At 56.5% G+C, this 25,403-nt stretch overlaps 3 protein-coding genes across 9 annotated transcripts in view; 2 read left to right on the top strand and 1 right to left on the bottom strand.

Annotated features, from left to right (window-relative positions):
• PLCB2 (phospholipase C beta 2) overlaps positions 1–6,177 on the top strand; it is a 21,039-nt gene extending 14,862 nt beyond the window's left edge. The window contains 13 exon segments of the mRNA XM_019644854.1: positions 227–326; positions 850–954; positions 1,120–1,214; positions 1,355–1,430; positions 1,690–1,734; positions 1,839–2,064; positions 2,152–2,317; positions 2,427–2,503; positions 2,594–2,689; positions 3,219–3,243; positions 3,246–3,278; positions 3,978–4,064; positions 4,434–6,177. Of these exon segments, the coding sequence (XP_019500399.1) occupies positions 227–326; positions 850–954; positions 1,120–1,214; positions 1,355–1,430; positions 1,690–1,734; positions 1,839–2,064; positions 2,152–2,317; positions 2,427–2,503; positions 2,594–2,689; positions 3,219–3,243; positions 3,246–3,278; positions 3,978–4,064; positions 4,434–4,637 (1,335 nt within the window). The 3' untranslated portion in view covers positions 4,638–6,177.
• Positions 6,178–9,545: 3,368 nt separating this feature from the next.
• On the top strand, positions 9,546–14,745 carry ANKRD63 (ankyrin repeat domain 63). The gene is made up of 2 exons (XM_019645055.1): positions 9,546–12,846; positions 14,412–14,745. Exon 1 carries the CDS (start codon positions 10,586–10,588, stop codon positions 11,732–11,734), a length of 1,149 nt encoding a protein of 382 aa, XP_019500600.1. The 5' UTR covers positions 9,546–10,585; the 3' UTR covers positions 11,735–12,846; positions 14,412–14,745.
• A 939-nt stretch (positions 14,746–15,684) lies between these two features.
• The window catches only part of PAK6 (p21 (RAC1) activated kinase 6), a 35,271-nt gene continuing 25,552 nt past the window's right edge, over positions 15,685–25,403 (bottom strand). For all 7 annotated transcript variants that reach the window (XM_019645053.1, XM_019645050.1, XM_019645048.1 and 4 more), the window contains 7 exons: positions 24,523–25,158; positions 20,302–20,799; positions 20,043–20,176; positions 19,554–19,680; positions 19,314–19,439; positions 18,700–18,834; positions 15,685–17,286 (listed from right to left, as the gene is read on the bottom strand). In XM_019645053.1, the coding sequence (XP_019500598.1) occupies positions 17,119–17,286; positions 18,700–18,834; positions 19,314–19,439; positions 19,554–19,680; positions 20,043–20,176; positions 20,302–20,799; positions 24,523–25,158 (1,824 nt within the window). In that variant the 3' untranslated portion in view covers positions 15,685–17,118. The remainder of the gene's footprint in view (positions 17,287–18,699; positions 18,835–19,313; positions 19,440–19,553; positions 19,681–20,042; positions 20,177–20,301; positions 20,800–24,522; positions 25,159–25,403) is intronic.

The following is a 25,403-nucleotide window of genomic DNA, read 5'->3' as shown; positions in this document are numbered from 1 at the left end:
ACCTCCAGAGCCCTGGGCTGCATATCCAGCCCTTCTGCTCTGTATGGGCTGGCCATGGCATGAGCTGAGAGGATATCTATATGTGTCTCCTAGAGCGTGCCCTCTTTTCCTCACCAAATCTGGTCATACATGCCATGTTCTCACAGTGACCCTAGACTTCTGGAACCAGGGAGGGGAGCAACTTGGTCACCCCCCCCCAGCTTGTCCTATCCTGAACTCTCCCCAGATCTTGATGCCTGAGCTGGCCTCTCTCAGGGTGGCTGTGATGGAGGAAGGCAACAAATTTCTTGGACAGCGCATCATCCCCATCAGTGCCCTGAATTGCGGTAAGGTTATGGGTCCTTCTTTGCTGTTCTCAGCAGGTCTGAGACCAAGGCCACCATCAGGAGCCTGTCTGGAGGATGGGGCAGCTTCAGGGAGATGGTCCTGAGACCTTACCTAACCCTCCCATGTTATCAGCCTTAAGGAGTGGGGCAGGAAGAGTACCTCTCCAGGAAACTGACAGAGGTGGGAACTCTGCCCACCTAACAGAATGTCTGTAATTTCCTGGAACCGCTGGGCAGTTTCCTAAGTAGCTGACACGTATTGGGCACTTAAAATGTTTTAAAGGCTTATAACACGTTCTCACTTAATCTTAACAATAACCACATGAGGTTGAAACTATTCTCCCTATTTCACAGATCAGGCAAGTCTCAGAGATTTAAAACAACCTGCCCAAAGTCACACAGCCAGACTTGGACCCTGGCCTCTCTGACTCTAAAGCCAAAAAGCCTTGAGTACTGGGCTGATCACATGCAGTGCTGGGTGGCAGTGGGCTCTGCTCATTGCCCACCCCGTCATACCCAACAGGATACCACCATCTGTGCCTGCACAGTGAGAGCAACATGCCCCTCACCATGCCTTCGCTCTTGGTCCTCCTGGAAATGAAGGACTATGTACCTGACACCTGGGCAGGTAAGAGACCTGTGGAATGCTGGGAGCCCGGGCTGTCCATTTTCCTTCCCCCTTCTCAAGCCAGCTTCTAGAGTGGGGCAAGACAGGGTATCCTAGGATAGGTGAGGATGGGGAGGCTTCCAGGTATGTCTCCATACCAGACCCATGATGCCCCTGTGCACGCAGATCTTACCGTGGCCCTCGCCAATCCCATCAAGTTCTTCAACGCCCATGATAAGAAGTCTGTGAAGCTCAAGGAAGCCATGGGAAGCCTGCCTGAGGTCTGTGTTGCTGGGTCCACTGTCAGGGCCCCCCCAGGAACTTTGCCCTCTCTGTGGGAAGATGAGGGAGGGGGCAGAGCCCCAGACTCAGGGAGGGAGGGCCATTGGAGCCATCTTCCTAACTCGCTTTCCCTACACAGAAGCCCTTCCCTCCTGAGAGTCCAGTTGCTAGCCCAGTCAATGGGACAACTGCCCCAATCAGCAACGGGTCAGCAGGTATGCACGCAGGGTCCTCCTACCTACTGAAAGGGTCTAGACGTCTCTGGCTGCACCCACAGGCACATTCCACCCTGGCAGCAGATCTAAAAAAAAAAATAAGCCTTTAACCTGGGGAGGGAACACTGTGTCTGAAGCCTCCGGGGCTGAGAAAATGCACTACAGGGGGTCCATGCTGCCACCCCCAGCGGGCAGGGAGGAACAAAGCTGAGCCGGGGGACCCCAGGGCATTTGTCAGCCAGTCCTGTGGCTCTTGCAGCAGTTGGGGCCAGGACCAGGGAGGAGGCCACGAAAAAAGCTGAGGGTAAGGCCTGCTGAGTCTCAGCGGTCTTGGGGACGAGCCTGGGGAGGGTCCGGGACCCGTGGCGGGCTCCTGGGCAGCGGGGCGCCTCACCCGGGTCCCCGCAGAGCCGCGGACCACCAGCCTGGAGGAGCTGCGGGAGCTGAAAGGCGTCGTGAAGCTGCAGCGGCGGCACGAGAAGGAGCTGCGAGAGCTGGAGCGGCGCGGCGCGCGGCGCTGGGAGGAGCTGCTGCAGCGGGGCGCGGCACAGCTGGCCATGCTTGGGCCATCGGGCACCGGGGGCTGCCCCGGGGGCCGCAAGCTAGGCCCCGGCAAGGGCTCCCGCAAGAAAAGGTAAGGGGTGGCGGCAACATCCTGCTGTCTGCGGTTCGGACGTGGTCATCGGAGGGCTCAGGGCCTGTCCCCACGTGGCCTCCGCAGGACCCTGCCCTGTGAGGAGACCGCCAGGGCCACGCCAGAAGAGGGTCCCGAGGGCGCGGACACACGCGTGCGCGAGCTGAGGGACAAGCTGGAACTGGAGCTGTTGCAGCAGGGCGAGGAGCAGTATGAGTGCCTCCTGAAGCGCAAGGAGCAGCACTTGGCCGAGGTGCCAGGGTGGGGCAGGGGAGGGGCTGACAAACAACCCCACACCCTGCGCATAACAAAGGGCTTCACGCTAAGCCCATCCCCTAAACCCATCCTTACTCTCCCCTCAGCAAATCGCCAAGATGATGGAGCTGGCCAGAGAGAAACAGGCTGCAGAGCTTAAGACCCTCAAGGAGACTTCAGAGACGTATGGCTGCCTCCCTCCCACTTCTGACTCTCATCTCCCATGAGGGCTCAGGTCCTACAAAACATCTTCCTGATGACTGTCTCTCTGCAGTGACACTAAAGAAATGAAGAAAAAGCTGGAGGCCAAGAGGTTGGAGCGGATCCAGGCCATGATCAAGGTCACCACGGACAAAATGGCCCAAGAGAGGTGAGTCCTGGAGGAGAGGCCCAGGACTCAGACTCCAGGCCCAGTGCCGAGCAGAAACCACTCCAGGTGGGAAGAGGCCTACCTACAAGTGGATCCTGACTTGATTCCCAGAGATGTGCCTGTCCCCTGGCTCTTGAAAGTTAATCTGACTTCTTTCACCTCTGATCAGAGGGTCCTACTTAGGCAAAACACAGATGCCAACACTATTTGAGCAGAGAGGAGAATTTAAGGGAAAATCAAGCGTGCAAAGAGGGAGGTGAAACCTTGGGACAGTAGCTTCCCACCTGTGTTTCCCCATGCATGCCTTGAAGCACAGTGCAGAGTTAGTAAGGAAACCCTCCCATCACAGGGCTCCCCTGGGCTTCCAATAGCCCCTCAGATCCTCCTTGGTTCTCCATGCTCACCCCTCTGCCTGGTTCCTGCTTCTTGAGCGTATTTCTCAGTTTGCCTACACCCTGAGGAATCTTTGCCTCACCCAACTCTTCCCAGGGGCCTCCTGCCCTCTCTGAAACTCTGATCACCTCAACAGGTTGAAGAGAGAGATTAACAACTCCCCCACATCCAGGAGGTGGTGCAGGTCATCAAACAGGTGTGTCCTTCCCAAACACACACACACACACACACACACACACACACACACACACACACACACACACACACACACGCGAGCATGTACTCTCCATAGGAGTGAAAGGTTGGCCCTGGCCTTTACCCTGATGTTAGGAAATACACTGTCGAGAGCAGCCCGTGCGGCTAGGGGTGGGAGGAGGCAGTGCCGGAGAAGGGGAGCCCCTAGGCCAGCCTGAGGTTCTGACCTTTCTGTGGAGGTTAGGGTACCAGCCTAAAGGAATCTGTCTCTGGTCAGCTGTCCTGGGTAGAATGATATGGACTAGCTGGCTAGGGGAGGAAAGAATTGGAGTGGGTGGGTGAGAAGGAGTGAGGGGGCTTCCTGAGGCTCCAAGGAGTTGGAAGAGGAAGGAAAGTCCTGCTGAGAATGGACCTAAAGCTCACCTGGGGATTATTTGCAACAGTACAGAACTACCAGCTACTGAGTCCTGACCTTGTCCCAGACACTAAGCCAGGTGCTTCACGTGAACTGTCTCTTATAATCCTTCACAATCCAGTGAGACAGATACTATTATCCTCATTTTACAAATTAAAAAAAAAAACCCAACTGTTTAAAGGTTAAGGAATTTGTCCAAAGTCTCACAGCTGGTTAGCTGGGATTGTAGCTGGATGCCGCCCCAGATTGTGCTATCCTGATTCTCTGCCTCTCACTCCCACCCAGATGACAGAGAGCCTGGAGAGACATCAGGAGAAGCTGGAGGAGAAGCAGGCAGCTTGCCTGGAACAGATCCGGGAGATGGAAAAGCAGGTGACAGGGACCACCACCCCGGACCCCAGCAGTTAGCCTGGCTCCTGGGTGTAAAGGGAGCCCTGTTCCAGGGAGCTGCCAGTAAGGAGCTCAGGGGAGGGGAGACAGCCCTCACCAGTGGGTTATAGGCTCTAGTTCCCACGGGGCCCTGGGGCCCTTTCAAATGAGGCAGCTCTGCAGCTCTCTTTGCTTGGTTGGCACCCTCTCTCGTGAGAGGCTCCCTGATGGGCTCCGCTATGCCCCACCTCCCATTCCCATCTCCGAGGAGCTCTGAAAAAACCAGGCATGTCCTTGTTCCACTGTGCACGGGAGGGAGAGTGGGCAGGTGGCCCCTCCTGAGCCAGGCGGTGGTCCTTGCTGTCCCCACAGTTCCAGCAGGAGGCACTGACAGAGTACGAGGTCAGGATGAAGGGCCTGGAGGCGGAGGTGAAAGAGTCGGTGAGGACCTGCCTCAGGGCCTGCTTCCCTTCTGAGGCAGAGGACAAGCCTGAGAGGACCTGTGAGGCCTCTGGGGAGCTGTGTGAGCTGGACCCACTTACAGCAAAGACAGACACCCAGGAGAGCCATCTCTGATACCCCCAGCCAACTGAGACATTCTGCAAAGAGGTTCGCCCTTCTCTGCAACAAGACTCCATCCACCTAAGAGGAAAGGCCCCAGCAGCCCCAGCACCCTGAGGCTTTGGGAAGCTGGGGCTTCCTTGGAGCCTAGAGCCCCCTCCTCAATAACCAGGCCAGAGTAGGAGGCAGGGACCAGATACCATCAAGGCAGGGGACCATCAGGGGCATAGAGGTCGTCTCCAAGCTGATTTCCTGCTCCTCATCCTTCTCTCCCACCTTGAATAAGTCATATATTTGTTGAGGGCAAAAGAATATGGATTGGGAGGCAGGAAATGGGGTCCTGGCCCTGCTCTGCCTTTCTTAATATGCAACCGGTGGTGCCCTACTCTGGACTCAGTTTCCTCACCTGGAGGGTTAGGCCTGGCCACCTGAAACCTCCACCCTAGCACCTGTAGATTAAGCAGGACCAAATTCCAAACCCTCTTGCCATAAGGCAGGCAGCTCACCCAGGCTTCTAGGCCCCATCTTGAGCCTGCCCTGAGATGGCCTTGTTGTCAGCTTCCTGATATAGAGCCTGGCACGACCTCCAAGCATCCTGAGGTCTGGACAGGTTGCCCCTACGATTTCGGGCTGAGGTCTCTTCCCTGGCTTCCTGCCTATGGGGGCTGGGAGGCTGACATGGAAAAGCTGCCTAAGCTGCCTGGCCCTCAGGCCGCTGAGACATCTGGGGCTGGGGCTGGTGGTGAGGGGAGGACAGCCTTTTGGGCGCTCTCCCACCCGGAGCCTGGCTCACCTGTTTTCCTAGGCCTGGGGGGAGGTACTTCCTAGAATGTATCCCCAACCAGGCTGCCTGACAACAGTCAGCATCGTTATCTCCCCTGACTTTATGAGGTTTATTTATTTTTTTCCTTCTTACTCTTACTAAAGGACCTTGTCCCAATATTTCCTGCCTAAGCCTGGCCTCTGTTCTACAGTTAAAAAATGGGGGGCAGGGGAGTAGACTGCCCCAAAATGAAGTGGGCTGAAGGAAAATTGTCGGGAGCTGAACCCCAGGGTGATGTGTCCTCTAGAGCCCAGCAGAATAGCCCTGCCTCCAGACTTGGAGGGGATTCACTTCCCTTTCTGCCGGCCCTGATGCCACAACCACTGGAAAATGATGTCACCCCTGTTCTCCACCCCCACCCAGATGTGGCCCTTCCTTGTTTCTACCCTCAGGGCTAGAGCAGAAGAGCCTAGTGCAAAGGTGTCCCCCACCCTCTTGGGGAGTTGCAAACCTTCAGGCTACCTGCATCCCTTTAGGCAAACTTAGAGTGGTCAGGTTCTCGCGCCTCTGTGGCAGTTATGTTTGACCCCAACACTGTAGAGGGGCTTGTGGGAAGCCATTCACTGGACCTATGGCACAGTCCCAAATCCCAAATGGGGACAGACACTGGCTTGGGAAAGGCAGGGTGGGGGTTGATTCTGGGAAGAGGTTGTTTTCTTATCAGAGAGTTATAGCAAATGCTATTAACTATGACCACCTGTGCCTTCGGAAAATAAACAGGACTCCCCCATCCCTCTGGGGGCCCGATGTCTGGGATCCTAGCAGTCCCTGGCTGCAGGGTAAGTTTAGGGGCCTGCTCATTCACAGGAGTAAGGCCTGTCATATATCAGCATGCATACACCCTGGATACAACCAAGGGCAGTGCTCTATCCGCACCCTCCAGCTGGGCACTGAGCTGCCCCATCTGCCCCCTAGTCCAGGCGTAAGAACTATGCAGGGATGGGGACCCAAACCTAGAGGAAGTCACTGGCCCAGGCACAGGGGCATAAGCCAGAGCCAGTGCCAAATAGAGCCCACTGGGCAGCCCCCAACTTTTGCTAATGACTGCTCAGGCAAAGGAGAGGCTATCTCTCCCTCACCTCTCAGCCGGCCAGGCATTGTCTCTGGGCCCCTAGTGTGGAGCTGGAAAGCCCAGGAATGGGGAAGCAGATGCAATCCTGTCTCCTAGAGAGGCCTCTGAATAGCAAGCTTGGGACTTCCCATGAGGCCAGGCCCAGGTACCCACCTCCCTGTTTTCTGTCCTCTGAGAAAAGGGCAGGGTGCCCCTGGGAAAATGCCATAGTCTCTGGGCCTTGGAGATGAATTAATCCCTGGCTTCAGGGGATGTGCAGAGTAAGAGTTGCCTTCCCTTAGGGCACTGGGCAGGTGAAGGGCATTGGCTTGGGAGTTCCATTCCTGCTGCGTATCTATGGGGCTGGGGCAAGGTTCCCTATCCACTGGTCATGCCTCAGTTTCACCTTTTGCATAAAGGGAAGGGTCCCTACCCCCTTCCCAATCCCACTGCTGATTCAGATGCCAGAGTCCCCTGCTGACTCACCCCATCCCCTGCACCTCCCCACTGCACCCCCCACCCCAAGCTCTCTGGATCTCCCAGCCACGTGCCACCAGGCCCAACCCTGCTGAGCTGAGGTGCAACGTGACAGGGTGAGGGGGTTGGTGACACTTAAGGAGGAAAGAAGGGGGCCTGTGGGGTTGGGGGTGGGGGGAGCAGCTGCAGACTGTGACAGACTGCAGACCTGAGCAGTCTCTGGGAGGAAGCCCTTTTGCCAGCCTGAGGACTGCAGGGGGAGAGGCTCAGCGGGTGGGAGGGGAGGGAAAGTGGAGTGCCTGCCTGCCTCCTGCTTGCCTCTATCTCCTGTCAGCCTTCAGCTTCCTAAGCGACAGCTTCTAATTCCGGCTGTTGGTGCCTCTGTTCTGCAGCAAAGTCTCAGCTTTTTTTCACCTCTGCTATTTCTTTTCTGTTCAGAACATACTGAGCCCTCAGGGGAATCAGAGCGAAGGCTCCAGCGCCTGAGACCTGGCACCCCGCGCCACCCTCCCGCCACAGGCCTGGCTGGATCAGTGAGGCCAGCTGGGGCAAATGGAGCCAGCTACTTCTTCCAAACAGCACCTAGCATGGGGCTCTCTGACAAGCCAGGGTGAGGCCCTGAAGGGGACCTGCCCCAGCATCTCTTCCCTGGAACTGCATCCATCCTCCACAGGGAACGGGGACATAAATAAGGCAGTGTTGTCTTAGGGAGGCTCAGCGGGGAGGAGGCATGACTTTTTAGAACCAATGGGGTGCCCACTCCATGTTCTTGCTGCTTCTCTCCTCCACATGGGGGGTGTCACTGCCTGGTTGTATGATAGCCTGCCACACACAGATTCTAGGGGTACCCTCTTCCCTGACCCTGAAAACAGAAAGAAGGGAAGAAGCAATTTCTCTCAGGCTAGAGAAAAGGGAAATTGAGTCATGAAGGGAAGAAGCGCCTTCCTTCCACTATCTGAGTAAAGAGGGAGAACATTCCTTTGTCCTCACGGGGGTGAGAGTCTATACCCACTCCTGGGTGACACCCAGGAGGGGCCTTCAGGTCTGGGTGCTGAATAACTGTGCACCTCTTCTCTCCTCCCCCCCTCCCCCAGCACTCTCTAGAGCAGCGGTTCTCAACCTGTGGGTCGTGACCCCTTTGGGGGTCGAACAACCCTTTCACAGGGGTCGCCTAAGACCATTGGAAAACAAAAAGATATTTACATTACGATTCACAACAGTAGCAAAATTACAGTTATAGAGTAGCAATGAAAATAATTTTATGGTTGGGGGTCACCACAACATGAGGAACTGTATTAAGGGGTCCCGGCATTAGGAAGGTTGAGAACCGCTGCTCTAGAGCAATCTTGCATGAAGCAGTTGGGGTAGTGTTATGCGAATCAGTGTCATTTTGTGGGTGGGAATATGCAGGCCTGAAGCCACACTGCTAGTAAATGCCTTCAAGCTGGGACTTAACTCTGATGTCAAATACTGTGCCATTTCCGTGACACCATGAGAGAAAATCCCCCAGAGGGATTAAAAAATGCAAGAAGATAAAAAGAGGGGCTTTGCAGTGTGCGCAGGTATACATCCCATGCTCCCCCAGGACAGAGGGGTGTGGGAGTGCCTGCTCTATGTATGGCTGGGCCCCATGCTAGGTGGATATCTCTGGAGCCTGGGAGCTGGAGGGAGGCAAAAAGTTCAAGGTGCAGAGCCATGTGCCCACTTTACACTCACCCATGGACTTCCTCCCAGAGGTAAATCCTCTCTTCACCCCATACCTTTCCCGGGGCCGCTCCTGCGGCAGTGCTTCTTGTCAGTGAGGCCATTTTTATTCTTCCCTTAATTCCCTGTCTTTCATAGGAAGGGACCCCTTAAAGCAGTCCTCAACACTGTCCCTTAAAGGTGCTTTTCCTGCCTCCATGCCCTTGCACCAGTAACCCCATCTGAAATGTCTTCCTTGTTTCTTAGCAGCCAGGCCCCATCCCTCACATCCCTTGAAGACCACCTCAGAAGCCCTATTCTTAGAAGACCCCAGAGCCCTCCCCTCCCCACAACTCCACCTGTTCCTCTAAGAACTGTCTCGGTTTGTATTGAACAGATGTATTCAGCTCTCAGGTGATAGCCTCCATTTTTTCCGTCCTGGCCTTTAATCTGCTGCTTGAGAAGAGAGGCCTTTTCCATCCAGAACTGTGCTTCTGCTTCTGTATTTCCCACTGCTGGGAACACAATACCTGGCTCACGAAAAATCTCAGTAAAGTCTGTAGTTGATACCTGATTTACTTCTTACTTTACAAAATATCCATTCCAACCCTACACACCCACCCACCCCCCTTCGGCTCTGAGGCGCCCTGACTCCCCCTCACCCCAGGCCTGCGGAGCCTGGGATTTGCTAACGCAGCTGGCGCGCTCCGGGATCCTACGGCGCCGCGCTCTGGCCGCCGCTCTGCCTGCTTCTCAGTCTCGCGGAGCTGGCAGGCGGGCGCGTTGTCGGGGTTGGAGACGTCTGAGATGGGAGAGCACGCTCTACCTCCACCCCCGCTCCGAGTGAGCCTGTGCAGGAGGAACAATTGTGTGTGAGTGCCTGGTTTGCTACACTTCGAGTGGCAGTTCCCAGCCAGATCGAGCGCCCCCGACCCCCGAGCACAGCGCAGGTACCCCCGCCACCCTTAGCTTGCTTATGGTCCAGTCTTGCTCTATGGGGTCCAATTTCCTTCCACCCGGGCCGCTGGGAGCAGCCCTCGGTCTTTCCCGACGGACCCGAGGTCCCGCCAGTTTCTAAGGAGCCTCGGGCACCGACTCCGCTGGGGGCGGAGGGCGGGGAGAGAAGACAGTGACTTTGGGATTGGCCCGGTCGGGTGCATGTGGCCCACAGCAAGAAGCTCCCGCCCAGCAACCGCCGCCTCAGCCCCAGGAGAGCGCGGAGCAGGAGCCGATCTCCGACATCGAGACCCACGAAGGAGTAGGGGTCCGGGGCGGTGTCCCCCGCTGGGGACGTTTCTGCCTTGACAGCTCAGCCTGCTTCCAGGACAGCCATTGCCATGGAGACCCCTGAGGCTATAAAGCCAGGTATCCCAGCGGGCGGCTGCTCCTGCGCCGCGGAGCCCCCCAAGTAAGGAGCAAGCGCCCTGGTGTGGCCCAGCCCCCGCAAGAGGGGAGGAGGCGGAGGACGGCGCCAGCAGCTTGAGGAGCGGCGGCGCCCCGTGCCACCGTCTCAGCAGGGGAACGGGGGCTGCCCCGGGTGCGGGTGAGTGGCGCGGCTTCAGGCCACAAGTGACTGAGGGGCGCCGGACACCGGGAAAGCAGCGGGAGAGTCAGGAGGGGACCGAGCTTCGGCGCCGGTCGCCTTGTGGCGGGCCAGGGACAGAGCGCGGAGTAGCAAGCAACCTACACCTCCAGGCAGGCGGGAAGCCCAGGGAAGGAGAAGAGACACACCAGGCGGCCCAGGAGCGGCGGGGCGGCGGGAGCAGCGGGGCGGACAAGCGTGAGAAGCTCAGGACCCTCGGTCGCAGCCGCCCACGCGCAGAGGGAGTAAAGCCAGTGTACCCGCGAGGTCCAGAGCCTGGCGGGGCACCGGAACAGGGGCGCCCCCGTGCGGAGCTGCCTGGCCGTCTGAGCGCGGCCGCAGGGGCCATGCTCAAACCCAAGGACCTGTGCCCCCGAGCGGGTACGCGCACCTTCCTGGAGGCCATGCAGGCGGGCAAAGTGCACCTGGCCCGCTTCGTGCTGGATGCCCTGGACCGCAGCATCATCGACTGCCGCGCGGAGCAGGGCCGCACGCCGCTCATGGTGGCCGTGGGGCTGCCAGACCCCGCGCTGCGCTCGCGCTTTGTGCGGCTGCTGCTGGAGCAGGGTGCGGCCGTGAACCTGCGGGACGAGCGCGGCCGCACGGCGCTCAGCCTGGCGTGCGAGCGCGGCCACCTGGACGCCGTGCAGCTGCTGGTGCAGTTCAGCGGCGACCCCGAGGCGGCCGACTCTGCAGGCAACAGTCCCGTGATGTGGGCGGCGGCATGCGGCCACGGGGCGGTGCTCGAGTTTCTGGTGCGCTCTTTCCGCCGCCTCGGTTTGCGCCTCGACCGCACCAACCGTGCGGGCCTTACAGCTCTGCAGCTGGCTGCCGCTCGCGGCCACGGAACCTGCGTGCAGGCCCTCACCGGGCCCTGGGGCCGCGCAGCCGCCGCCGCCGCGGCCCGGGGCTCCAATTCCGACAGCCCCCCTGGCCGTCCGGCTCCCGCGCCCAGCCCTGAGCGCCGACGACCCAGCCCCCGCCGTCTGCCGCGGCCTCTCCTGGCGCGTTTTGCGCGTGCGGCCGGAGGCCATGGTCACGGTGGCGAGGCTGGCTCAGGGAGCAAGAGCTCTGGCCGGCACCGGGCTCAGGGCAGCGAGCGGCCCGAGTTGGGCCGGAGCATGAGTCTGGCTCTGGGTGCAGTGACAGAAGAGGAGGCGGCTCGATTGCGGGCGGGAGCCCTGATGGCCAGACCACACTCGCCCCAGTCTTCGGGGACCGGGCGGTGGCGTTCGCATGAGGGGCTGGAAGGAGTCCCCCCAACCTTAGTGCAAGCCCCCGTTGGCCTTAGCCCCCACCCCGAGGGCGGCCCCGGCTCTGGCCGCTTGGGTTTGCGCCGACGCTCCACAGCTCCAGACATCCCCAGCCTAGTCGGGGAGGCACCAGGGCCGGAGAGTGGCCCGGAGTTAGAGGCCAACGCTCTGGCCCACTCGGTGCCTGGGCCGGAGCCTTGGCAGTCAGGCACCGAGGCCGTGTTGCTGCACGCTCAGCGGTAAATAGCGTGGAGGATGAGCCCTGTTCCCTGCACCGTTCTGTCTCTGCTCCGCTGGGATTTCTTTCTTCCAGGTCCCTCACTTCCCCGGCATTCCTTCCTCCTTCCCCGCCCCCCCGTGAGCCTAGAACCTGTCCCCGCTGCCAAGGCGAGTTGCCCCTCTCTCTGAAAGGGACCACGATTATTTCTTTTGTGTGCTTGTTGGTATTTTTGGTATTTTCTGCCTAAGTCACCTTCCCTACAGCCTGCCTTTTCTGTCCTGGAAGGGGGCGGAGTAGAAGAAATGGTTCCATGGGCTTCTAGCCAAGAAGATGGACCTCCTTTCCTCTGCCTAAGGCTCAGTCCTGAGTCTGGCTGGCTCCTAATGGTCCCATTACCCTTCCCGGGTTATTCCACGCCCTGGCAGGCAGGCAGAAGAGTGGACTTGCAGAACAAGGGCCTACCCCAGTGATGCTGACAATAATGCCACGCATCACCTAAGTCTCCTTTCCCCTTAAGGGTTGGAGAAGGGAACTGAGACGGGCCTTAGAGCCTTTCTGGACAGGAGGGCTGATTAGGAAGGAATCTGAAGGTTAAGTTTTTCTGGGGAGAAACTCCTGCCTCAAGACAATGAAAGCACATTTTGGACATGGCAGAGCCCTTGGTGTTGAACGACCGACCAGCTTCTGGGTTACTTCAGCTCCCACGGCCTCTGCCCCAGGCCCACCCAGGATTCAACCTAATTGACAATGTGAGGGTCATTGACCCACACCAACCTCTACCCAGCCCATCCACGGGCTCGGTTGCATTTGAGTACCATCTTTGAGGTCTCACCCCTCCTGGCCCAGCCTTACTTCCTCTCACTGAAATGGAAAGGAGTTAGCACTGCCCCACCCCCACCGCCTCCCAGCTCCTGCAGGGTGGAACGGTTGCGAAGGCTTTGCTTAATTGTACTTCTTCCAATCCTCAAGTCTTTTGAGTCTTTGTATATGAAGCTGAAAGCAGCAGGTCTGATCCGAGGCTTAAGAACCTGACAATGTCTCTTTAAATAGAAGCTCCGCGAGGGGGATAATTGACTGAAGTGTTTGCCACGTTAAACGGCGGCGCGCGGGAGTCGGAAGCCCACACGAGCAGCAGGTCCGGGTTTAAATTACATCAAACTCTGGCGAGAGCTGGGAGGGGGCTGTTAAATGGCTCTTGCTTCTTGCTGGGCCGTTAACGGAGGGCAGGGCAGATGATGGATGCCCGAGGTCGGGACCAAGGACCCCTGCCTCTGCCCCTAAGCGTGGGACGCAGGCTCCGCCCAGCTTCATTACCAGACAGATTAGTGAGTCAGAGGCACCTGCGGAGAGGTGGTTAAAGGCCCTTTCCCGGCCTGGTCCTTCGTTCCCTCCCTCCCCGCCCCCTTCTTTGTGCCGGCCTAGCGTGGGGGAACTAGCGGTCTGGTGAATTGCGTACCCTAGGACCCTTCGGAAGCGCTAGCACATGTATCTGAGCGCCCAGCCCGCAGGGTTGCAGAGCGTGGGGCCTCTTGCTGTGAACCCTGAAGGTTAAACGTGCACCCCACCCACCCACTTGCGTTGGGGTCTTTTCAAGACGCTGACCTAGTCGTCTTTGCAGAACGGAAGGTTTCTCACCAATAACTCTACAGGAATTGCCCAGAGAGAGAATGACCTGCGCTGAGAAGTTGGGCCTGGGGGTGAGGGATGGGTGATCAGGAGCGGGCCTTGTGTAGGTGTCAGACACCTCCCCAATCCTTCCACCCCTCCCGGCCGGCGAGGCCGTTAGGGCCCCCATGCGGGACGTGATCTCTGGCGCCCCCTGGTGGCAGCACTGCGCTCTTCCTCACTGAGCCCTGGCTGGGAGTTCCGACTTGCGGTTGTTATTAGGGATCACCGCTCTATGCTTCTCCCTCCATGTGCATTTACCAATGGAATACTCTAACTTTTGTAGTATATTAAATCCTGATACTTGAAGTCATTTCACAGCAGTGAAGTGAGGGACAATGAACAAAAAAGTCGCATTTGGAGTAGCAGGAGCCCAGACCCATCACTAAGGACCCCAAGATCTTCCAAGTTAAGGCTCTGTGTCCTGACAGGTCCTGCTATCTTCTGAAAAATTAGAGCTTCCACCCCCTTCCTTATGATTTCTGAACCTTGGACCTACTAATTATGCACTGTTTTCTTCTGATGAGTTCTGCTTTCATTGCTGGGGTATTTGCCCTTCCCCCACTCCTCCTCAGACATCTGCCTCCCCTAAGTCCCACTGTCTGGGTGGTGGGTGAATACAGAAGGGCCCGAAAGTCCAGAGGGAGAGGATCTGGGGTGGGATGGGGGATGAGTGGATACCTCAAGTGCAAACTTTTTTCTAATTCTTGCTTGCTCACTTATTCTCCAACTGTGTTTAATTTTCATGAAGTTTTTAATGGTGTAAGACTACAAGTATTTTGGCTTTTTCAGAACACCATGAGGTCTGGGTTGCACAATGTGTTGAAGGTGCTGTCATCTTTCAAGTGTTGCTGACATGGGGCTTTCTGGTTGAATGTCACCTTGGGCCCTCTTTATTGGGTAAACAACCACCAGGGCTCCTCTCCATGGAGCTGCCAAAGACTCAGTGGTTGAAAGTGATGTTTCTAAAAAACCACAGCAGATTGTTCCTATCTTAACTGAATTGTGTGTTTGACTGACTTGCTGTTCTTGCAGATTTCTTACCAGGCCCAGCTCTGTGCAGAACATATACATTTCACCGCATTTCGCTCTCCTGAACTTCTTCTCATTGTCAACCCCAAGGCGTTGGGGTTGGGGTCATCTCTAGCTCTCGCCACTGTAGAAGAGACTTTTCTAAGCATTTTGCTTTTCCAACTCTTGTTGTTTTCGTCGTTGTGAAGAGTCACCCATGCCTCTGAAGCTCGGTACTCCAAGACCAACTCAGCGCTGGTCTGTGTGAGGCTGAATGATGTACGCATATGCTTTTGGAATGACACTGTGTGGAGGAAGGCCTATCAGAACTCAAAAGAATAGTTAATAAATCCAGTATTGTTCAATTGCAAGAAATAGCCTCTCTTTGCCTTACCAACCACTCCTGACTCTGGGCTCCCTTTGGAGAGGTGGAGGGGTGCACTTACTTCCTGGGAAGGTTCCACCTTTCTTCAGCCTCTATCTCTGCCCATCCGTCCAGAAGGTAAGACTCAGGTGCTGTTTCTGACTGAGCTGGTGGGACTGGGGCCCTCAAACCAGGTCAGCTGTCTAGGTGTGAAAGCTTTGGGGAGCGGGAGAAGGTCTGCATGATTCCTTGCTCCTCGTTATGAGGTTTCAGTGAGCCCAGGGTTGGTGGGTAGGATGAGCTCTCAGGAAGGAAGTACTGGAATCAGTGTCAGAGCTAGAAGTTTAAAGATGATTTTATTCACCTCCCCCACCCCAGGACTAGAACCCAGGTTTCTTGATTTTCTGCCACTGCACTGCTCTTTCACAACTCCTCACAGTCTCCCTCAGTTCTGAGAACTGAAAGAGACTGCTTTCTCACTAGCAGCAGTCCCAGGCCCCTTCCTATAGACAGCGTGAGGCAAGTAGCCTTTGACTTTCCAGGGAGTGAGAAGCAAACAGGGGAAGGGAGAAGCTGCCACATAAAGTGGTTGTCAGCCCAGGTGGCTGCCACGAGAACTCCCGTGGCGCTGGCAAACACCATGCACAGCTCTGGGTTTCCTGGTTGGGCTCCTCTCCCCTGGGACAGAGCCCTGTCTATTTCTCAGCCCTTTCGGTCCCAAGGGCCTTTCGCTTCCTGTTTCCCTCCTTCACTGCTCTCATTTTGGGCCCACACACCACCAAGGAGCTGGGTTTTCTGTGGACTCGAGCGGCCGCTGGAGAGCTCATGTTGGGGGGGACCACACCAGACACCCACTACAGGGTGCCCAGCTCGAAAACAGCTTGGCTCCACTCCCAGAGACAATAGGAAGTCCAGAGGTTTTGAACACTCAGTTTAATTTAAAACAGGCACAAGTGCAAACAATTCACAAAAAAGTTTCTAGGGAAGACGCTTTTGTTTTTGAAACTCTGACCCTTAAAAAAAAAGTCCTTGCAGTTTTTCTGTTTGTTTTGTCCCAGAGCAGGCCACTAGGGAGCAGAGAAATCTAAAAATATGATCTAGATAACATCCAGACACCTGGAGTTCTTCCCTGGGCTTCCCTGTCTCACAACAGCCCTAAAGGTGGGGAGGGAAAGAGGACAAGGAGACAAGTTATCTGAGGAGGCAGCTAGGGGCAGATGGTTTGCACAAATGGGGGTGCCCATTCTCTTGACAACATGGAACCCTGGGAGCTGGCCCATCTCCCCAGACCAGGATTTTGAAGAGGGTCCCTGATGACCTGGTTATTGAGATGGAGCTCACAAGTAAAACAAAGTTTGTTTCCTCATTCTTCTGGTCTTGGGCTTTCAGACTCCATAGTACAGGAGACACTCAGAAACCTGCCCAGACTGCAGGATGAGTTAGACTCAAGACAGACCTCTTCACTGGTCAGGTAGAGACACGGGACTTAAGAGGTGGGAAGCCAAACCAAGAAACCAGGTCCCTTCAGTGCAGAACTTAGTGGAAGAGAGAATGGGCAAGCCTTACTGATGGGGCCAGGCTGTTGGGGTGACCTTCCTCTGCTTACACACACACACACACACACACACACACACACAGGCACGAGTGAGCATACGCATCCTGTAAAGTAACACCACTTTTACCACCTCCATTGTTTCTCTTTTACCCAGAAAATGCCCCTCCCCTTCCTGTGGCCTCCCGTGGCCTATGAGCTGGCTGTTCACAGTTCACAGCAGGCTGTGCATAAGAGTGTTGTGTGTTGTCAGTGCAGGTGGGTGTGGAAGCAGGTGCAGGTGGGACTGTGTCTCCAAGAAGTCAGACACAAGGGAAGAAGACAGATTCAGGCAATGAAAACCTTCCCTGTGGCCCTCTCGAGGCCCCAGGGTTTGGAATTGAAGCTGAGAACAGCAAGTATCCTGGTGAAAACTGGCACTCCGCCCTCTTGGGTGGCCTGGGATGCTAGTGTGCAACTGCCTTTAAAAAAAACCGCAGCAGCCTTTTCTGCTATGTTGGCTGCAGCGGCCAGAAGTGCTGGTCTCGGTGTTTCTTAGAAATATCCCTGTGCAAATAACAAAGGGTCATCCTGAAGAAGGGGTCTCCATCATCCCAAAGGCAACTGGGGACTCTCTTGGAGGGGAGAGAGACTGAGGGGCAGGTCCGGCCTGGCCCAGTGGGCTGAGGGGCAGGAGGGTGGGTGGGCGTGGGGCTTCACATTCAATCTTTGGAGAGAATACTGAGAAAATGAGGCAGGCAGGCCCTGTCGGCAAGCTAGTTGCCCAGTGTCCCCTGCCTGTGGGCACAGGTGGCAGGTGCACCCTGGGGGTGGATTCAGCAAGTAGAGGTCTGCTTGCGGTAGAGATGGATCAGGGGCACCAGGCATTCTGGTAGCCCCGTCTGCAGCAGGAAGGGATGGTCCAGGAGCTCTTGGGCTGTGGCTCTCTCCTGGGGGTCCCGCACCAGCATCCTTTCCAGGAAGTCTCGCAGCACTGGGGACACCTGTGGAGACAGGGCAGTGAGAAGCAGCCACAGTTTGCAGTCGCTGTGGGGTGATCCATCTGCCTGGCCCCACCATCATTTGAAAGTCTCAAATTCTCTCATTTCTTACTTCCTGGTTCCTCCCAGGCTCAGCACATTTTGGATTATCAGGTAGGTAAAGAAAGTCAGCATTAGTCCAGGAAAAGTAGGGGTGCTCCTGAGCAATAGAATTAGGATGCCCAGAGCACTGGGGAGCTGGGCTCCAAATACAGCCCATTCTGCTCTGCTTCTCTGAGCTCTCAGCGTTCAGGCTCTGTGGCTCTGTGGAAAGGGATCACTGATCCAGTCCTGGGTCTATCCTTGATTTCGGGAAAGCTGCAATTTTCTCTAGACCTCAGTTTTCTCATCTGCAAAATGGGCTAATGATAAAATGTGCCTGCCCTGCCTGCCACATAGGGCTTTAATGAAGATAAAAAAGAGATCAGGGATGAAGAAGTGTTTTTAAAAATAGAAAAGAACAAGGTGGGACCTGAAAAGGAAGATTTCTTTATTGACCTAAGCCTCAGAGTCTAAGTTAAGGGCTTATCTTGGTTCATTTTGAACCAATATCTTGGGATGAGGCTGACTCTTGGGCTCTTAGAGAAGGCTACATCCTCTGGGGAATTAGTCAGTTGGAAATCTCCCCCATATGCTAATCTTGGGGTCAACAGTGGTCTCCAAGCACCAGTTGTCTCAGAAGGTGTTTCCTGTCTGTCCTCCCATCCAGCTGTGTTGGGCACAGAACTATTTGCCGTTTAGGGACGGCTTCAAACCTCTGGGACATTTCTCACTATGGCCACCAGATGGCAGTGCCGTTTTGCAGCCCTGTGCTGACCTGGTCACCCGTAGGGGATATCCATAGGTAAGGCCTGCTGGTTTGGGGGTGGATTTGTCAGAAAAGGGTTACACACACACACACACACACACACACACACACACACACACACACACACGTTTTAAGGAAAAAGCTGTGGCTCAGATGTGGTCAGGATGTGCACTGATGGAGGACAAGCCGATTCACTGCGATAGACTGGGAACACCGGGCCATGGTATGGTTCCTCTGACAGATGGGGTGGAGGGGTTCCTGCTCAGTTAACTTCTCTAGATGCCTCCCGAGGACATCAGGGATTCCTGACAATCTTGCTTTCCTGCCTCTTGGGCTCCTGTCAATTGCTTGCAGGTGGAAACCTGTCAGAGTGACCGTGGGTGTTTGTACATTTGATGTGGCTCCACACCCAGGTGCAGTTTTTGTGTGGAGAAAGAGGAGCCTTTTCCGGGAGCCTAGGCCCTGTGGCTTCTGTGGAAGGGAGAGGTTGGGCCTGGGAGGCCAGGCTCGGTCCTCCAAGCCTCAGGAAGAATGGGGTCTGTGGAGTCACACCGTGTGTACCGACTGACCTTGTGAGCGTTTTTCAGCTTGGGTGGGGGGCTGTCCCGGAGCCTCTTCATGGCTTGCACTGGGGAGTCGCTGAAGTAAGGTGGCTCCCCGTCCACCATCTCTATCACCATGATACCCAGAGACCAGATATCCACCTGTAGAAGGAGAATGTCCCTGACTCCACTGGCCAGTCTGGCCCCTTGGTAACCAGCATGCTGCAAAGGGAGGGGAGCAGCTGGTCCCAGTTGTCCTTGGTGAGCTGACTTCCTTCCTGGCCACCTACCTTGTGATCAGTTACTTCCTGCATAAGCTACCATTGACTAGGGACACAGCTGTCAGCCACTCTCTGAGATAGGCCATCACATACGGAGAAGCCTGGCCATACCCCACCCTGTTCTTGAGTTGGTGGGGGTGGGGAGCATTTTTGGGACCGGTTTGTTGCAGCAAAGTCACAGACAAGAGTAGGCCCATCCAAAAGGGGACAGTGGGCTGTTGGGTAGGGTGTTAACAAAGTGGGGACCTGAGAACCAGGGCTATTTTTGGTTGGAGGGGGCCTCTGGAGGGGGCAAAAGTGGAAGAGTCCTGTGTCCCCAAGCCTCTTCTGGGAGGACTGGGGGATGGAGGGAAAGGTCACCTCGGTCGCATACAGAGATCTGGAGATCACTTCAGGAGCCATCCAGTAGGGAGTTCCCACCAGGGACTTCCTCTTAGGGACGTCTTTGCTGATCTGAGCACAGAATCCGAAGTCTGAGAGTTTCACCTGGGGTTGGGATGAGAGGGGGGAAAAGGGGAGTGAGTGGTGAACTAGGAGGAGGAGCCATGCTGGGAACAGGGGAGTGGGGGCACAGGTGTGCCAGGGTGGGGAGGGCCCTACCCTGCCATCGAGGGTCAGCAGGATAGAGTCACTCTTGATGTCCCGGTGGATGACACCTTGGGCATGCAGGTAAGCCAGGGCCTGCAGCACGGCCTCACACACAGTGGCGATCTGCTCCTCGTTCAGCCTGGGCAGGGAAGGCAGGGTCACCGGTGGAAGAGAACGTTAGCTTTGGCTGGGCTGCAGATGGGCTAGGAGAGTAGGTGCCCCTGGTACCGGGCTCCACAGCTCTTGGGCAATGTGGTGCGGGAGCCCAGTCAGGACAGAGCCCTGGCGGAAATGGGCCTGAGCTTAGGGTGGAGATCACCACATCCTCCCACTCCCTTGAGACCCCTGGGCCTATTAACCCAAACAGACAGGGGGCACTCAGGATGATCTGATAGGCCCCCCCAAGTCTGCTGGGCCTGAGGCTGCTTGATACCCCAGCCAGGGCAATGGTGGGGGCAGCCCTCCCACCAGCATTAGGGGCCCAGCCTTCCAGCTGCCCACCTGACTTGGGAGATGATGTCCGTGAGGGCCCCTCCCTGCAGGAACTCCATAAGCACCCACAGCTCCTCGCCCACCAGGTAGCTCTTGTACATCTCCACCACGTTGAGGTGCTGGTAGTCCCGCATTATCACCACCTGGGGGCAGGCAGGGATGCCTGAGCGCTGGGCAGTCCCCACTGCCCCTGCTCACACCTGTCCAGCCTGGCTCTGTGCCCACGGCCCATCCCAAATGCCCTCCCCCGTCTGCCCTCTCCTCCCACCTCATTAAAGAGCAACTCCCTGCGCTGCTGCTTCCTGAGGTCCATCATCTTGACAGCCACCTGGCGGCCTGAGTGCTTCTCCCGTGCCAGGCAGACAATGCCTGTGGAGCCCTCGCCAATCTTCACGTAGCTGTCCAGCAGCAGCCGGGGGTCACCCTGGTCCACCACCATCCTGAGTGCAGCCTTGAACTGCTCATGTGTCACGACGCCTGTGTCCTCGCCAGCTAGGGCACCCTTGGCCACTGCAGGGTCCTGGGGCAGGTACAGGTTGCTGGTGCTGATCTGGGCATGCCGGGTGCGGGGGGAACCCGCTGGTGAAGACCGGCCTGGAGGAGGGCCGGAGGCCGGGGCTATGCGGAGGGGCTTCTGAGGGCTGCTGGTATCTGAGGTGGTCAGAGGGCTGAAGGTCCCCGTGGGCTGGTCTGAGGGCAAGGACTGGGCCTTGGCCACCAGGCTTGCGGGGGAGGCTCTTTGCTGCGGTCGGAACGAGGAGTTGGGCTGCAGGGAGAAAGAAACAGAAAGGGGTTTGGCAGTTTGGCAGTGGCAGTGTTTGGAGCAACCTTCCCAGAGGCAGGGGCTGACAGCTGTGACCTCTGGACATGGGCAGGGTCAGGGCATCAGACCAAACTGAGGAGGCCATAAGCAAAGATTTTCTAATGGAACTGAAGCCAAACCATAGCCCTGCTTGGGAAACCAGCCTTCACTGTTCCCAGGAGAGCAGACCAAACAAGAGCTCTTTGCATCCACTCTGCCTGCTCCTGGGAAGACAGAGAAAGCAGAGTCCCCGGGGTGTCCTTGTGCTGGGTATTTCTTCGTGGGTAATTGACAGCCAGACCCCAGGGAGGCCACTGGGAGCAGCCCGCCCTCCGCTGCATGGGGAATCTAGGTCAGAGGTAGTCATTCCCATGGCTTCCCCATCCAAGGGCCCACACGGGTAGAAGAAGCCCTGTTGTGTCCCCCACAGAGGACCACAGAGCCATGTTTCCATCTGGGGGTTCTCAGATTCCCCTTGAGCTGGGGATCGGGTGCTGGAGAGATCTGGGATCAGGAGGGTGGGTCCAGCCAAACCCAAGCCTTGGGGTCAGGGATCCCAGAGAGGTTTTCTAAGGGCTCCCCAGAGGGGCCCCTCCACTTGTTCCCAAGCATAAAACTCCTGACTGATGACACCCCACACGGAAGGGAAGGCAGGACCTAACCTGATGACATGGAGCTAAGTGGCAGACTGGGCCCCAGTGAGCCCTGCGCAGGGCCGGCCCTGGAAGCCTTTGAGACTCCTTGTCTTTTCAGGCCCAAGCCCTCCTGCCAGCCTTGCCAGGAAATGTGTTTTTAATGTCAGGAGGGTGTACACCTGGAGAGGGCCCTACATAATCTAAGAGGGGACACTTTAGGGGCTGCAGAGATGCCTTCTCAGAACTTCATCACCAAGTAGTTATCTAGAGGCCCAGTGGCCCCTGGTCCTGATTCCCAGAGCCTCATCAAGGAAATCTCAAGGAGTCAGCTTGGGCTGGGCTGCTTGCTCAGGGACCCCAAGTCTGGGCCTTGGGCCCACCTGACTCAGCAAGAGCTCTTCCCACCTCTTTAGCACATCTCACCCCCAGGATTCAGGGTTCCCCACACACACACACACACAGTTTCTGGCCTTGTCTAGGCTCACGCATGTGCGTGGGTACGCCTGCAGGCAGAGAGCTGAGAGCTCAGTACTGACATGGCCTGGGACGTGGGACATAGGAGTGGTGGGGCCAGGTTTGGTCTGGGTCCCAAGTGTCCCTTCATTGGCTCTGCTGCTTATCTCCACAAGGAGGGAACTTTTTTTTTTTTCCTAAATTTTATTGGTGAACGGCCATAGTCATTGGTTACATATTGCTTTCATGCTACAATGGCATAGTTGACTCTTTCAGGGAGGGCACAGCTCACAGTGGCCCATGCGGGGATCGAACCGGCAACCTTGGTGTTATCAGCACCACGTTCTAACCAACTGAGCTAACCGGTCACCCCCCAAGGAGGGAACTTTTACTTAATGTAGCCACAGGAAAGGACCAGATGAAACTTGCTAAACCACCCCAAGAAAGGGAAAGGGGGGAACAAAAGATGGAATTATTGAATTGTTATGGGCTCTGGATTAATTCTGGAGTTACTTGTGCGACTGAGACCTCTTCTTCGACAGGAAGCCACTAGAAGAGTCATGCGTGGAGTTACAATGATGCCTCATTTTCCCTTCCTGAGCCATGGTGATAGGGCTGGGCTCTCCAGCTGTAGCCTTGGGGCGCTGTACCCTAAGTGCCCCAAAGGCAGAGGCCGTGTCATAATATTAAAAAAATAATAAAGTCATTTATTGAGGGCTTACCACTTTGACAAGGGCCTTAAATGCATTATCTCATTTAACTCTCATAAACCTGTGGGTTATTTTATTATTCCCATGGGCACTATTATTATCACATTTGTAGACGAGGAAACAGGCTCAGAGAGGTTAAGCAACTCCCAGAGTCACTAAGTAGTAAAGAGGAAGACCAGACTTAAGCCCCGGTCAGTCTGACCCCTGACCCCTAGTCCTATTGGTGTTGAGTATCCTTGTCATATGATGGAGTACATGGTACACAGTAAGGACTTAACCAATGTGTGCTGATTATTGAGGTCTTCTGACTTGGCCTTTCTGCCTCCAAGTGGAACCACTTCTAAATTCCCCAAACTTGTAACTGTCTTTGGCCTCCCTGCCCCGACTCGAGGTCTTCTTTTGCTTTTTAGCCAAAGTGAGTGACCACAGACCAACTGCCGGGGCTGAGTACAAGAGCCCTAGGGCCACAGACCCTCCCGCAGCCACGTCTGGCACATCATGGCCACTGGCGGCCTGACCTCCCAGGGCACCAGTGCACGGCTGCTGCTGTGGGAGCTACTGCGAGTGTCCAGAGCCAGCCTTCCCTGGATGCCTCAGGCTAGCAGTGACTTAGAAATGTTGAGGGTCCAGGTCACTCCCCGAACTCCCTACCATGTTCAGGCTGGACCAGACTCACTCCATCACTGTCAGGGGAGGGCCCAGGCTTGTCCCCCTCCAGGGAAGGGGGGCTCCATCACTCTCAACTGTTGTTTCTTGGGTCTGACTTACAACCCTCATGCTGCTGCCTAAGCTCATTTCTGCCTGACCCTCAGGAAGGAGCTAGAGAAAAGTGGCTGCCAAGATAGCAATGCCTTCCTGAGTAAGAGGTGAGAGCCGAGAGGCCCTCTCATGCCTTCCTTCCCTGACTCATTTGAAACACCTAGAGGCTGTCTCACCCTCTCTGAATCAGTCTTTTCATTTGCCAAATGGGAAAGAACATTATTGTCACCACGGACAGGATGTCACGGGGCATGTAAGAAGCAAAATTGTTCTCCTCTGCCTGCCAAGAAACGTCACAATTAGGACTCCTTTCACTGTTTCCTTTTTTATAAGAAAAATATGTGCACTTGAGACTGTCACCACAGGCCCAACGTCAGCTCTCCTGTGGATCCTGGACCCAGGCAAATTCAATCCTTTAGATTTTCATACGGCACACAAACTCGAGAATAAATCATTCCAGAAATGTTAAACAAAGCCACCACCACTAAAAAAAGGGAAGACAGGCAGGCAGGCATCCTCACTAGAGGAGGGAACATTGCTGAATGCCTCAGGGAGAAGCCGTGCGCGGAGCCTCTGCACAAGTTCAGGGGAGCACGGAGGCAAGCAAGGGGTGGAGGCAGAGAGAAGGTCTGAGGAGAGGGAGGCAGGCAGAGCCCCTGCCCTGTCCAGTGCTGGAGCACCTGTCTCTGTTGGAGCCTGGGTGGGCACCAGGGACAGGGGAAGGTCTGGGCTTGAGATTAAAGTTGCTGCTTTTTCAGGGGGTGCTGACCACTGTGGTCCACCTAGACACACCCCAGAGGGCAGGAATGTCAGGAGGGTGTACAATAAGCCCCTCTGCAGCACCCCCAGAAGATGACCTGATTGCAACTTCTGACACACACATGCTAATCTAAGCCTTTGGAGGACAAGGGCTCAGTTGATTCAAGATAGAATCCTCAGATGAGGCTGAGCTGGCTTCTTGATTATTTTGTTCCTTCACGCAGTCCCCAACCCGACCCTGTAAGTGGGGAAGGCCAGGCAGGGCCTGTGTCCCTGACATGCACTCCTTGGTGTACACCGGCCAGACCAGCTCCCAGCCCTGCTGAGAGTGGCCCCAGAGGGCAGCCCCCACCCCTGACTCCCCAACCTACCTTGCTTTGTGGCGGAGGGCCTAGCTTGCTGCTGCTTGGAGGGGCCGTAGCAGGAGTTGACAGGAACATGCTTCGGAATAGCCTGCGCTTAAGGCTGCTCTCCTGGGTCTTAGGGCTAGGGCTGCCCTCCACACCGGGCCTGCCCGCAGCTGAGCCCACCAGGCAAGACTGTGGCCGGGCCTCCTCGGCGCCATGCCTGGCAGCCTTGGTCCCACGCTTCCCTGTGTTTGCAGGGATGGGTGGGGAGCTCTGCAGGCAGGCCCCCAGTTGCAGGCAGTGCTGCGTGGCACCCTGGAACTCGGCGGGGCCCAGGGACTGCGCCTTGGTGGCCAGCCCATTGGGCAGGACCCGTGGGCTCTGTGGCTCCTGCTGTCTGCGGCCTGCTGCTGCGCCCCCGTCGCAGCTGAGGTAGAGGCCATGGGGGTCGGTGCACTCAGACTGGGGGCTCTGCAGGTACATGTCGGAGTTGGTGGCCCAGTGTTCCTCCCCCAGCAGCCCCAGGGACTGTGCCCGCCGGCGGCTGGCGGGGCTGCGGCCACGCAGGGTGTTGGAGCTGATGACTGACAACTTCTGGATGTCGTTGAGCAGCCCAGAGATGTAGCCGTCCATGGGCACGGAGCTGCCACGCACCACTGTCTGCAGGGGAGGGGAGAAGAGCACGGCTGAGTGGCCTGTTTGTGGGAGGGAAGGACGGCCTGGGACCAGATCAGTCTCCCTGGGGGCCTTGGGGAGGAACATCTAAAGACATGGCCTGCTGTGTCATCCATCCATTCCGTAATTTTTTAGTCATTTACCAGGGCCCATGGAAGGTCAGGCCCGTGCTGGTGCAGGAATTCAGGGAGAAGGCCCATTTTTATGGGGCTTGCAGCCCAGCAGGGCAC

The sequence above is a fragment of the Hipposideros armiger genome, unplaced genomic scaffold, assembly GCF_001890085.2.
Source record: "Hipposideros armiger isolate ML-2016 unplaced genomic scaffold, ASM189008v1 scaffold_92, whole genome shotgun sequence".
Classification (NCBI taxonomy): domain Eukaryota; kingdom Metazoa; phylum Chordata; class Mammalia; order Chiroptera; family Hipposideridae; genus Hipposideros; species Hipposideros armiger.
The sequence above is the reverse complement of the archived record's forward strand: the minus strand, read 5'-3'. Positions and strand labels throughout refer to the sequence as shown.

Bases quoted from the DNA above. Each gene is read 5' to 3' on its own strand.
- ANKRD63 (XM_019645055.1), top strand. From the start codon at position 10,586: ATGCTCAAACCCAAGGACCTGTGCCCCCGAGCGGGTACGCGCACCTTC.